The sequence below is a fragment of the Pezoporus flaviventris genome, unplaced genomic scaffold, assembly GCF_033815535.1.
Source record: "Pezoporus flaviventris isolate CSIRO_AGI_PZ_B2104156 unplaced genomic scaffold, CSIRO_AGI_Pfla_v1 ptg000031l, whole genome shotgun sequence".
Classification (NCBI taxonomy): domain Eukaryota; kingdom Metazoa; phylum Chordata; class Aves; order Psittaciformes; family Psittacidae; genus Pezoporus; species Pezoporus flaviventris.
In genome coordinates, this window is record NW_026892579.1 from 44,449,932 (window position 1) to 44,464,458 (window position 14,527).

General features: G+C 39.8%; 1 protein-coding gene across 1 annotated transcript; it reads left to right on the top strand.

Annotated features, from left to right (window-relative positions):
* Positions 1 to 13,094: 13,094 nt before the first annotated feature.
* MSGN1 (mesogenin 1) lies at positions 13,095 to 14,327 on the top strand. The gene has a single exon (XM_061461817.1). The coding sequence runs from the start codon at positions 13,737 to 13,739 to the stop codon at positions 14,250 to 14,252; it is 516 nt and encodes a 171-aa protein (XP_061317801.1). The 5' UTR covers positions 13,095 to 13,736; the 3' UTR covers positions 14,253 to 14,327.
* The last annotated feature ends 200 nt before the right edge of the window (positions 14,328 to 14,527 follow it).

Genomic DNA, 14,527 nt, shown 5'->3' on the forward strand with positions numbered 1-14,527 from the left:
TAGCTGCACTAATACTGAACCTAATTTTACTTAGTAAAATTAATCACATATAAAACTAGAAGTTCTTTAAACCCAAACCTTGTCTCCACCCCCATCCCAATTTGCCTTGACAGAATTTGAGAGATTTTGTCACTTCGAAGACCGAGCACAGCTGGAAAAAGGGACATACCTTTGAAAATTTTGCTCCATGAAAGCAGCTGCTTTGACTAAAATTCCGCCTGGTGGATATTTAAAGTGAATCAGCTGCCTGACTAAAATACAGTGAAGGAAAAGAAGCTAACTAGGGATATTTTTAATGCTAAGATGGTGTAGAAATAGCTGTATTTTAGCATTATTTTAATATCTTGTTTTAAAATGCAGTTTGCTCTGCTAGATCACCCCCTCAGCCAAGCTTGAAGACAAGTCAGTTGTCTTACCGATCACTTGACAAAGGTTGGACCCATGATAGGGTATGGGTATTTAGGACCTGGTGGGAGGAATTGTGAGCATGGTCTGCTTTGGATAAATCTGGGGGCAAACTTACTAGATGAGCCCTTATGTGCAGTCTTCCTCCATCCCAGCGTTCCAGTGTTGCCGTGGCAGCAGACAGACAAGATACCCCAAACCCTATAAACTGTCCAAGTTTTATCTGCTGCAAACATATGAAATTTGTGGCCTTGTTTCAGGTCAAATTCAGGCTGTCTTCCGGTCCAACATGAAAGCCTGGTCTCAGAGCAACTTTAGTCTTTAAGCCTCTCTGTTGCTCAGCCCACTGCGATGTGTTGTAGACATTTTCTTTGAATCTTTTGTGCTGGTGAGCTAAATCCACTGATTGATCTGCAGCTGGGTGGAAAAGAGCGCTGTGCTCAGGCTCAGATTCCCCAAAGCCTAGAGTTAAGTGGAACAAATTGCTCTGGGACTTACAGCCACATGGACGCCTACTGCGCAGGGGTTCTGTAAGACTACCCAGACTAACGCATTGCCGGTATTCTTAATTATTGGTCTCTACCAAATAAGACCTGCCAGTCAGAAACATGGGATATGGTCTGTTTTCTTCTAATTAGTTACAGAGCTGATGAGAAGCTCTTACTAAATAGATAATTTCAGTTGTAAAAGGTGATTGATTGGAATAACCTTGTGGGATAATTTTTAGTAAGGCACATACAGCCCAACATCTACTTTTGCTTCTCTATTGCCTTGTAAAACTGAAAGTACTGGCTCTACAGTATGGTTTCAGATAGAGGTTTGCTTGCGCTATGTATTTATTTTGAACATCATGAGGCGTGTGGGATTTGTAGGTGTTCTTACCATCAAGTCCAAATGAAGGTGATGGGATTGCAGCCACACATCTCCAAGCACAAATACACCTCTATTCTGGTGTCTGCTGATGTGTCATCATCCAAGAGGTTGTCACTCTGCTTTCTGGACTTTCTTTCGTTTACCTTTCCACAAATCCCAAATCTTCCTGCTTGCAGATTGCTTAGAATTTACAAGATAGACACTTGGGAAAAATTTTAGCCTTAGGATTTTTGTTTGTGATTTCTAAAGAAATACTGTTTTCAGTTGATTTTCCCCCAGTTTTACTGTCAGTTACTAGCTGTTAGGGTTGTTAGTATACTAACTGTAAAAACTCATAAATATGTTACTCTGTTGTTCTAGGAATAGTCATTTTGTCAATGCTAGAAGAAAACACAATAATCACATGGGTAAGAAGTTCTGAGATATAATATTGAAATCAGGCAAGATTCATAATAATATTTGCCTTTTTTGGTTTTTTGGTTGATTGGTTGGGTTTTTTTTTTCCAGCTGCAAAGGCCAAGTTTGATTCTGTTTACCAAAAACCCCCTTATCCAGCACCATCTCTTCCAGCACCTCCCACAGTGTAGTCTCTGATTTTAGTGGTTTGGAAGGTGGGCTGGAGGGTATCCCATAATAGTTGATTGATTTCCATGTAACAACCTTATAGATTTCATAAATAATTTTCTAAAAGCCACTAATCTTTTTGCTTGCTCTGTTATCTGTAGCTCACCACTGAGGTCTTACAGAGAGGACATTCCTCTCCCCACATTGATAATCTGGAGAACATAACTGTGTAGATTAAGCATGTGGCTCTGGCACTGAAAGGGTTTGAATTTGTACACAGAACTGAAAAATTCCCTCAAGAAAATTATATTCCTTCCAATAACAGTAATAACAGTGGTGTGTACCTTGCGTCAGCTTCTTTGTTAATAGCGTATTTATCTTGTAAGATACCAGCAACTTGACGTTTAGGGTTCGGCTTTTGTTTGTTTGTTTTCTCATTAAAAAAACAACTGGGGCATTCTCATCACAGAAGCCCAAGACTTGGAACTGCTTTGACAGAATGGTGAAAGGGGAAAAGCTCTCAAAGCTGTAGGGTCCTCTTGGTGTAACATCCATGTAATATCTATATCAGCTTGTACAGCCTTCTTGTCTGAAGATATGCCCCTAGTTTGTATATTGTATTGAAGTGATCATAAAACTCAAAACACAACCCAAGTGGGTGACTGTGGAAGGATGACTGTTTCAGAGGGAAAATGTATCAAAACTTTGACCAACAGAGCAAGTGATGTACAAAGTGCCCCTGATGTAGGTAGAAGTTACTAGCACAGATGTTCTGGGGAGCCTCTCCAGACCCAACCAAAGCCACCTTCTGAAGACACTTGCTGAGCTCAGGGTACCCAGTGAGGTCCCCTCAGACAGCTCCTTGTCCATCCTGGCCAAGAGCTTTCTAATCAAGGCATATCTCCTTTCAGGGTCCCAATAAAGCTCACTTAGCAAAACTTCCCTGCAATTGTTTTTTTGTTTTTTTTTATCAATAGAGGTGTAGGATTTCCCTTTATATGTAACGATTTTGTGCAGTTATGTTTTTTTTTTTTAACTCTTGCTCTTCCAATCAATTAAATCAATCAAGTATTCTATTACATCATTGAAAAAAACCAAGACATAGTACCTTTTAAGAAAATACTTACGTTTCCAGAATGATGACAGGATGCTATGGAGAACATACAAATTAGAAAGTACACCTTAAAAAATTCCCCTGAATGTAATTCAAGCTAATAAGATAGGTGATAATTGTTAGTATACAAATCACAGTAGCTCATAGTGTGGCAATTAAAAAGAGTGGCTTATTGTAAGTACTGTTTTAATAACCTATTGTCATAGGTCTGGGTTTAACTTTAATAGCAACATTATGTGATCACATATTTTATTTATGGATCATTTGAAGAATTTGTCATGCAGATATTCTGATTAGTGGCTATTGAGCCATTAGCCAAATAAATCTAAAGGTAATAAAACTCACAGGAAGATAAATGGCTTTCTTTTTCTTGTTCTTTTCAGCCAATTCAGGCTTAAATTAGCCTTTCACAGAATGGTGATAATGAAGGATTTGTTCTCAGCAGCAATATGGCAGGTGATTTGCATTTGAAAGTTTGACACATTTATAGGCCTTTGATCTTCTAGTGCTTGTGCCCCAGGCCAGGCACCTACATGCACATTTTACCAGGTGGAAGATCTAGGACTAAAAGCAGCTCTAAAAGTCACTCTGAAGATGTACACTAGAAAAAAATATAGAGTTTGTGTCCAGAAAATATTCTATTGCTGAATTTGAGTGGTCTTTATATAACACATGACAAAATATATTTGAACTTCTCTTATTAGAGTTTCTTTGAGGCTAGAGAATGTCCTCATGGAAGATTTTAAAGGAATGCAGAGTCTGATATAAATCCCATTGAGCTGTAAAGATTGGCTTCTTCTGTAGGTTTGAATTTACTGTTGAAATGGAACTTCTCACTGTAGGACCCTTCAAGAATTTTGGCACCAAGCAAACTCAAGAAAAGACTGTGACAGCCCCATGGAGATATTTCTTAAATATAGAATCATAGAATCACAGAGTCACCATATATGAGCAAAATCAAGCTTATAACCTAGAATATAAAAAGGATGTTCTTAATGTTTGCTTAATGACCCCAGAAGAAGTCGGGAGTCACAGGATTCAGGAGGAACATAGCTGAATATTTGGAACAGGATTATCGTACCCCTTGTGATTGTCTAAAATTTTAAATAATCAGCTGATTTCTCTGCCGGATCAAAGTGTTTAATTCCAAGCCTGTAAAGTCAGGGGCTCATTTCACGCTCATCTCAGCCTTGATTCCTGAGGGAGGCTGTGTTCCCTAAGTAAAAATACCCTGCATGAAATTCTTTCCTGTGCCATAAGCAAATTATATTTCTCCAAACTGAGCTTTTCCTTTGAAATAAGACAAGGCTTGCTAGGTTTCTTGGAGGGGGACAGCCTGTCTGATCTCAGAAAAACTCCAGTGATGGAGGTGTCTAGCCAAATAGGCTATACGTTGTATTTGGGAGAATGCAGCTCACCACCCCCGAACACTCAGCCTTATTAAAGCTGTGTGATGAGTATTGATTAGCCATTGTCTGAAGTACATTGAAAGTAGCAGGGACTATGTAAATGTTAGCTTAGTTTATATACACGTTAGTAAGGAATCCTCATTAGATACTTTGAGTCCTGCCCCCCCCCCCCCCCCCTAAAAAGATGCTCCTTCAGCGTAAGAGTTAACTTCACTTTGAAGGTACTTGAAAACTCAATTCCTGGAACATTTTGTTCTTCAAAAGAGAGCACTATCCATCTGTGCTTTCAACTCATCACAGAATGTCAGATATCAGATAAGAGCAAGAGACTGATGAGTGTGCATCCCAGCCTGACAGGGCAGGTCAATGTCAGGGAAATATTTTTTCCCCTCCTCTCCCTCCTCCCTTTCCCCTTCTCTCCCCCTCTCCCTTTCTTTCTCCATTTTCCCTTCCCTCTCCTCTCCTTCTTTCTACAACCCATTTGCTACTATTTACCTTAGAAAATAATTTCTCCGGGAGCTCAGTTGTCTTAAAGCAATATTTAATTGGAGAATTTAGCTTTAATTGTTTTCTGATGATACTCTCTCTAGTTTATGCAGTATTTTGTAACAGGGCAGTGTCACAAGCTTTAGGTTGACCCTTGTGGTGGGCATCATATAGTAGATCTTGGCAGAGTGGTAATCCTTCCACCAGCAGTCTATATCTAAGGAAGAGAGATTTGGGAGAGCAGAAGCAGAAGGTGCGGTCTCTTTAGGATCATGCAGGTCAGTAGCAGGGTGGAGGACAGGACCCGATTTCCTGTCCATGTGATTGTGCTGCCTCTCCAGACAGCGCTTTACTGTCCTCCCAGATCTGCAACAAACTGGACCCTAAGAGAGCAGGATTTTAGCTAGGACCAGCTGCCCTCAAGATCTGCATAACTGCTGTTGTAAGATCTACCTGCTTATTCATGTATGTGCTAATTTAACACATCCCAATTACCATTAACTAAGCAGGAACTTAGGCAGGGTGCAAACCAGATGTCTGTGTCTCATCAGTGACAAGGTGGACAGCAGATACAGTTGAATGGGCTGCCAGAGTGAAGACAAGCTTTAAGTTTAGTAATCCCTTTTCCTGCTAGTTCTACATTTTACCTTCTCCTTGTTCCATCTGCTAGATTTACAAACTGGACTTACTTTACCATACGTAAGTTTTCCTTGTAGGAATTTAGGTTTTTTGCTCCCATGCATTTCAAAACAGAAATGAAAACAATATAAGAGCTCTCTAAACAGCAGTGGCCTGAAGTATATGACTTTTTGCAACTTTGCAAACCTTAACTGAGCCCCTTTGTGTAACTATATACTGTAACTATTGTAACTATTTAATCAATAACCTGGACTTCCTGAAAAGCCTGTTTCAAGTGGATAGTTAAATGTTTCCTGCTTCTAACATTAATTTTATCCATGCAACTGAGTAGATAAACAGAGATGTATGATTTACATGGGTAAGGGATGTTAAAAAAGACATCATGTTCTACTGTCAGTACCAAGAAGCACCAAAAAAATGACAGACTGAAAATTCAATAGATGAAACCTAAAAAAAACCCAAACCAAAACCAACAACAACAAGGAAAGAGAAAGGAAAAGACAGAGAAAAGAGGAAAAGAAATAATGTTTAGTCATAGATCGGACAAGCTAGAGGTAGAAAAAAATGAGATGAAAAATAAAAGCTAATAATGAGGCAAAGAAAGGGAGCAGGGTCTTAAGGGGTGGAGAATAGACCTCTACACCATGCTCTTGTCACCCAAACACAATTGTCCAAAAATCTAATCAGACAGGAAAAGTATATTGGTACTTTCTATCATCCTAAGTACAGCAGGAAACCTACAATGCATCATTGAAAGGTCAAAGACACCACATCAAAACTTGATGTGTTCATTGTCTCTCCTTCCACTGTGAACTTCTGCAAAGAGTTTGGTTGCTCTTTCCACTCTCCCATCAGGGAGTTGCAGGCAGTGGTAAAGTCTCCCCTGAGCCTTCTTGTCTCCAGGCTGGACAGATTCAGCTCCCTGAGCAATCCCCATAGGCTGTGTTCACCAGCCCCCTGTCCAGCTTGGTGATCCTCCTCTGAACTTGCTCAAGTCTCTCAACTCACCAGGTTCCCCAAGTCTTCTCAGAAGCTACCTCCTGTCCAGACACTCTGAGCCTGTGCTGCTGCATGGGGTTATCCCACCCAGCACAGGTGTTTGCATTCTCTTTCCTTACACCTCCCAAGGCTGCACCCAGATCATTTTATCCAGCCTGTACAGGTCCCTCTGAATGGCAGCTCTGCTCTCCAACATGTTAACCACTTCCTGCATTTCAGTATAATCTGAAAAGCTCTGTATGTGCAATGTTACCTATAAAAGAAGGGGGAATTATTTTACTTTATATTAATGGGATTGTTATAAACCTGAGTGTAATATGTTAGGCAAAATTTGTGGAAGCATTCATAGCAACTGAAAATTAAAATATCCCAAACTTAATATACCATTAATATTCATCAGTAGACTACAGGACAGGCTTGTTTTTTTGTGGGATCGAATGTGATTAAAATTACAATTTAGCAACTTGCCAAGAAATTTAAGATTGCAATTTAAATCAATGTTCCTCACCTGTGGGTTAAGCACATGCCTGTGAAAGGTGGCTTCAACAGGCACACAATGCTTTATTTCAGAATATGAAAAATGTAAGAACTAAATTAAATTTGTAATCTAACACTTGTATGCTGTCTTTTATCCAGACTATTGATCCAGTTTTTAATTATTAAACTGAACTGCAGGCTGTGTCCAGAGCATAACTTCATTTAGCACTGAGGTGAAACATGTTTTCTATTAGCAGGATGCAGCAATTCTGTGCATCAGTGCTAGGACACAGGGGAGGAAGAAATGAGCAGATACTGATGAGGAGGTTCAGCGGATGAAAAGGAACAGCCTAAGCTGAAATGTAATCACAGCAATTGAAAAATAGGTCCCTTCAAAACTACCCAGCTTTAGCTGTGCAGCTTGACTAGAAATAGTCATAACTGAGCTTTTAATGCATTTTCCTAGTTATTGGAATTTCTTGTGAGATTTACCTCATTTTGGATAATTCCTCATGCTGCAAAATGAACCATTTAGAGCACAGAGCACGAAAGCCCATTGTAATAGAGGAAAACAAGAGTACAACCCCTTAGGTGCTATCTCAGTCCTTTAAAAAGCCATGTGAAACCACTATCACACATGGCAAGGGCAGTCATCAAGATGTTCATGGAGTAAGTAAAAGAAACACTTGGAAATAAACGATATTATACTTTATCATTTATTAAATTGAATGTATGTTTTTGGGTAGAAAAAGAGGCAGTCCTGATGATCCTGCAATATTTACAAGAGGTAACTCTCCACCTCTCCCAGAAAAATCTGAAATATATCCATTCCATTACAGCAAACAAGACTTTTTAAACCAAATGTGAAATCTGGTACAGTCAAGCTGTGCTAAGCTGTAATGGAGTTATCCTACTGAAACAGCTTCTATTATTTTGATAATATCTGTTACTTTTCATTTTCTGAGCAAAATACACCTTGTTAGGCTCCCCTTCCTCCCCCAGCTTTGCCCTTTCCTTCTGGCTGAAGCAGCCAGTAGACATTAAAGACCAACCACATAGTCAAACCTCCTTTCAACTTCTGTTAACAGGGGTATTAAAAAGACATTCCTAAATATCAGCTGAAAACCACTAGGTAATAAACTCCCTACTTAAAAGGTGGCTAGGTGTAAATTCCACACATAGGCCTTTTCATCTGGGAAGCCAGTTGCTTAGAGATCAGACGTTTTAAATGAATTGCGGAGCTGATGTCACTTGTCAATCGTTGGAGACTGCCACTATTTGGAGGATCAAATACTTACGTTTAAGGATGTAAAGCACATAGATAGGTCCTGATCCTACCAGAGCAATGCCAGAGAGGTGCTTGTCACTATACAAAGTCCTCGTGAAATCAGTGTTACTTACTTGACTGTCTTTTCTCCATGAGCAGGCTCCTAGTTTGGTATTTTGGACTCGTGCCCTTGAGAACATTAACAGTTTTAAACATTTACGGCAGGAATTTTTAGCAGCACTAGAACTAGCCTATTTCTGGTCTTACTACAAATGAATAACAGTGTTTTCTTTTGTGCTAGCCACAAGTTTGTTTGGCCAAAGGCAGTAATAACAATTAGACATCCAATTTACACATGGTTTTTATGGATTATAGTAAGGGTTGTGGCTTCCTTTTCATAGGGCTGGACTCAGGACCAGTCATGGTTCTCTTACTGCCTTCTTTCCCAGTTACAGGGAATTGTAGCTGGCTGTTCATCCATGTTCTTTAGCATATTAACCTCAAGAAAAAAAAAAATAAAAAAGGAAAAGGAAAAGAAAAAGAAAAAGAGAAAGATAAAGAGAAAGAAAATGGAAAAGGTAAAGAAAAAGAAATAAAAGAAAAATGAAAGGAAAAGGGAAAGGGAAAGAGAGAAAGGAAAAGGAAAAGAAAAAGGAGAAAAAGTATGCATTTGTTGACCAGCTTGCTTACCTAGATGTCTTACCTATTTCAATAGAGGTTGGACCCGGATTAAACCATCTTCCACAAGTTAAAAAAAAAGCTGCAAAATCTACACATTTAAAAATAAATGCGTCTGTCAAAGTTGAGGGAAAGCCTTAAGAAGGAGAGAAGCATTGTCTGGTGGCTCATGTGACTCTGGATAACAGATGTGGTGGATCCTTCCCTTCCTTTATTGCCAACTTGGGTGTAAACTGAGGTGTTCAACACTATTTTTCAGAAGTGTTGAACACCTGCTGCGTCTGCTGGAGTTAGTGAGACCTGCAGCTGCTTGCCCCACATTTTATATATGGGGGATTGACTCCTCATCCACACCTCTGTAAAGCTGGATGGTGACAGCCACCTCCTCAGCAAGTGGGCAGAGTAGCAGCTAATACCTGGGAAACATCTTATTAAATGAGAAGCAACTTTAAAAGCTTTTGAGACATAGATTTTTTTTCATGGTACAAACTGCAAGATGAGGCTTTATCGTCTAAGTGCTCTACAAGGATATTTGTATGGTCTGCTTCTTGTCAATAAAATAAGACTAGACTTCCATCCTAATTGTAAAGGAAACTGACTGTTATGGGAGTAGTGTTATTGAAAGACATTTATCCATATTTACTCAGTTTCAACCTCTTCATTCTTCTCATCCAATATGAGTTTTTACTTTTGTCACAATTCTGTTTCTCCTACCAAACTCACAGCTTGGTGGAAACATACTCTAATAAAAGTTAAATAAAGTAGATCAGTCTTTAAATAACTTCACACAAAAAAAAATTGTTTATCTACCGTACTTGAGGATGACAGTGATTATTTGCACAACTTACTGTAAATTTAAAACCTGAATCAGACACATATGGAAGCTTTAAAAGTTTTCTATTCCATGTATGTTTGTTTGTGAACAGAAAACTTTTTGTTCCTCACATGTTTCTCCTCTCTTCTATAATGAATTCAGAAAAATGAGCAAGGAACCTTGCATTTTAAAAGAGATGAAGATTAAACTGTTAGCCTTTACAGTGCAGGATAAATTAGTGACAGGAAAATCAAAACTATCAGTCAAGCAGAAAATGCCTCATCAATTGTTAAGTGTCAGTTTGTGTTTCACTGTTGTTAACCTTATAACTCACTAGCCTTCAATGTTCTGACATTACTGCCAGACAAAAAGGGAATTCCTAAAAATTGTGAGAGGTAGAATGAAATAAAGATTGCATACGAAATAAAGATTTATTTTCCCCACAGATTTACTTTCCAGGAAGGTGCCAACTGACATATTAGACTTTCTTAGCTCTTTAGTGAGAAAACATTAAATAGTCATGGCCTATAGATAAATAAATCTGGTCTCCAGCCTGTAGCCATGCCTTGCTCTGTATAGTGCTTTTTAAAGCCTCGTTATAAAACAACACTGTGACCTGTTCTGGTAATTTCTGCCTGTTACATTGTCTCTACTTTGCAAGATAGTTTCCTAAATGAGGATTTTTGCATTTATGGATGGAAATGTAGTGCTATCCAAAACTACACACCACGAGACTCTGTTGGCTTACATAGGCTATGTACAGCAAACGTGGAGAGAGACATCCCATAGGCTATGGATCATACAGGGATTGTGGAGAGAGATTACATAGCTTCCTGATTTGGCCAAAACTGAGGCACACTTCATGTGGGTACATTTGGAGAACATAGGGGCTGTGGGTAGACATGGGTGGCTGTTTTTCAAAACTGAACCTTTGGCTGCATCTATAGCAGCAGAGCAACAGGGCCACAGCTCCTTCTTTGGCTCTGAAGATGTGTTACGTCACAACTTGCTTTCATATGGGTAAAACCTTTGCTCATGCCTATGCCTCTGGTGGCATCTCCTGAATCACAGTTAGGCAACATTTGGGACATAACCAGGTGGGTCCAAGCTCAAATAACACCGGAGAATACGATGGTAATAAACAAGGATGCACAGATGCAAGACAGTTTTCAAGTATGAGCATTAACCTCTTATCTCTTAATACAGAAAAGCCTGTAAATTTTTTGTGTCTGCGAAACAGTTTAGAAGAGCATAAGCTTACAAGATACAGTGATTTTTCATGCAAGCAGAGCAGTTGTCCACATGCTCTAATATCCTGTCATGGTTACTCTAAACATTTACCCATAAGATTTAAGAAAAGATATAGCTATCGCTATAATTTGCATTCCTCTTCCCTGTGCAGTCTCATCTGAATCCCTAAATGTTAGAATACAAAGATGAAATCAGACAGTGTTCACCCATCCTCTACAGTAACAGCAGCTTGGACATGCACAAAATCTTTTCCCCTTTGGTGTGTGAGCAACACTTTCTATGATTTACCCATAAAAGAGGAATACAAAGAAACTGGCAACATGCATTGTTTATAATCAGCAAACACATGACTTATTGAGGTTTTTGCTTCTAAATTGGACTGCCTATAATTAACATATGATTCCATAATCAAAACTGCTGAACAGAGCAGTTTATATATATATATACATATGTGTTCAATATGTGTGTTTTTTAATATATTTATATACACACACACATACACATATTTGCAAGCTCCTTTTTCTTGGCATACCTTGACAGAAGTCCCTCCTCTTCCACCTCCCACTCCCAGTTTTTTATATTTGTAGCCTTCTAATTGTTGCGTTTACCAAAAAGGGAAAGACATAAAGTAAAAGCAAGGACACACAAATGGAAAAGGCACCATAGGCACAAATACGGGGAGGAAAAGGGAAAAAGAGTGGGAAAGAGATTTTAAGTGGGACAAAAATGAATCCCCTGTTTATGCCAAATTAGGCCTCGTGTTTAACTTCTGGCCTTGTGACCATTGTCTTGATGCTCAATGAAACACATCTGTTCACTGAAGTCACAGAAAATACCTGTCATTCATCTTGTGTTAATTTTAATCTGTAGCAGGCATTTGTGATTCCTGTGACTCTTTCAACTCATTTTCCTTAAATGAGTAAAGCAGAGCTCAGAAAATGGCAGGGTAACCATAAAACCCCAATGCAATCCTCACTGTGGAGAGCTGTGCCCTGAGTTTCTGCACAGAATCATAGAATTAACTACGTTAGAAAAGACCTTTAACATCATCAAATCCAACATTTATCCCAGCAGTGCCAACAGGGGCTAGATGTCATCATAGTCCAACTGTCTCAGCCTGGGATGAAGTGCAAAAATCCTTCACTCTTTGATTCTTACTCAGCTCAGCTTAAAATCGCTGTCTCCCACAAGCTGCTTCCCAGCATTTTGATTCTGAACTTACCAAAACTCACAAAAACCCTCACAATGATTATGGCGAGTAGTGGACTGTTGCGTTGTTTTTCTCTGTAGCTGAGGTGAGGATTTCACAGTCAGAAAGAAATGTATTCTAGAATGGCACAGCTGAAGCATTCCCCCCACTTCTCAGAGTGGATTATGGTGCATACAGAGAACGCTACCACAGAATAAATCTCTGAACTAAATCCTACTTTTCTTTTACCCCAAATTGTCATTCTTATTCCCCTTCTTTTCGTTATATATATATATTTTTTTTTTTTTTTGCTTCCTTTATGGGCAGATACAAAGTCACGGCTGGCAGTCAAGCTGCTCAGTATAGCTGCAGAGCTCAGTAGTTTTGGACAGTTTTCCTGGCTCTCTTAATGCTTTGCTCTGTGATTTTGGGTAAATTACTCCTTGCTTCTGCTTATCCATTTCCGCAGCGTAATAACGGTCATTTATCATCACTATAAGCTGTTCTGAAGCCTAGATATGAAAAGTGCTCATAATTAATCTTATTAATTTATAGGATATATGTTTTCACTGAACTGCCTAGTATATAATTGCACTGTTGAGTTGAGTCAGGGCTGGGAAAAGGTTTCTTTGGCAGAAGAATGGAGTCCTAGAGACAGAAAACTTTACAGAAAGAGCTAGTCTTCTCTTACACACGTGTAATCTGTAAATTTCTTTGGATGACATTTCCATGTAAAATATTTATCTAGGCCCAAAGTTGTTACACTGTATTTTATTTAATAGACTTCTTTGTAAGATTATATTTTCCTATTTTTTTTTTTAATGGAACTTTGTTTACAATTACAGATTTCTTTTTTGATTTCCCAGTCATGATTTAAAGTAGCAAACGAATCTACAAGTTGTGGGGGAATGCATTGCTGTTCTTTTCTCCTTTCTGCTGCTAAAAACCAAAGTGATCCAGAGGGAAGCTGCAATCTCATGAAAAGAGGATTTAAAGAGCCGTAACACAGACAAATCCAAAAAAAACATCTTTGACTTTCATGATTAAGTTGCTGATAATGAGAGACTATTTCAGCAGCAGTGAGCACAAATCAAATCATCCCTGCTGTAGTGCCATTGCATTCAGTTACACAGAAATCAGGGCTCAATGGCTTAAAATCAGAGTTTGTGTTAGCAGCCATTAAATTCTATGTCTGTAAACTGTTTGTAAAAAGGTTAATTTTCTTTTTCCTCTCTTACCACTTATCCCCCCAATACAATGTTAAATGTAGATGCGCAGCCTTAATTGGTTTAGTTGCAAGAAGATAATCTTTTTTCCTCCTTTCTTTCTGTTGCCTGTTAGCTTAAAGGCTTTTTAGCTGAAGGTTGATAATTATCACTGAGAAGAAACTAGCACATCAGGAGTTCATTTTCCATCTTAGCACTTGTGCTGCTCCTTTGAACTCCTCTCACCAAACCCGTGTTCCCACTCTGTCACTTTCCTCCCTCCATCATAAAAAGGTCTCCGCAGCCGGCGGCTCCAGCCTTTGCTGGCAGGCAGAGGGCATTGCTTCTCCCGAGCGCTCCTCCAGCATGGACAAACTGCATGAGACACTGATAAACATGGAAGACGCTTTGGGTTCAGAACACTCTGTCTGCTTATCGTCCTGGGACTGGAAAAGCACCACTGGGTCTTTCGAGCTGCACCCTGTCTCATCTCCGCACAGCTTATCCCCAGCACCCTCCTTTGAATCCTACTCCTCATCCCCTTGCCCAGCAGCAGTGGAGACCCCCTACAGCAGCAGCAGTGGCAGCCTGGTGGGCTACAGCCTGGTGGACTTTCCTCCTGCCTACCTACCTAGCCCCGGGCAGGCTCGGCTGCCCAAGGGCACAAAGGTGAGGATGTCCGCCCAGCGCAGGAGGAAAGCCAGCGAGAGGGAGAAGCTGCGGATGAGGACCCTGGCTGACGCGCTCCACACACTGCGCAACTACCTGCCCCCGGTCTACAGCCAGAGGGGACAGCCCCTCACCAAGATACAAACCCTGAAGTACACCATCAAGTACATCAGCGAACTGACGGAGCTCCTCAACAGCGTCAAGCGGGTGTAGACCCCACCTGGAGCACTCGCCCCGGCACGCTCAGGGTCTTTACAAGCAAAAAAAAAAACAGCAAAATTTCTTCCTTGCCAGAGCATGGGTTGTGAGAGGAGGACAGAACAAGGGAGGGAGAGCGAGGGCCAGTGCTGTACATATGACGTGGTGATGGAAGGTGATGTAGGACTGCCTAAAAACCTGAGCTGCAGCTTGCTAAGACAGAAGTCGTTTTGCTTTTTTATGTCTTTCTCTTTTTTTTTTTTTATTAGTAGTAAGCTTCTGAGAAATAT

Excerpts from the sequence above, each read along its gene's own strand:
- MSGN1 (XM_061461817.1), top strand. The coding sequence starts at position 13,737 with ATGGACAAACTGCATGAGACACTGATAAACATGGAAGACGCTTTGGGT.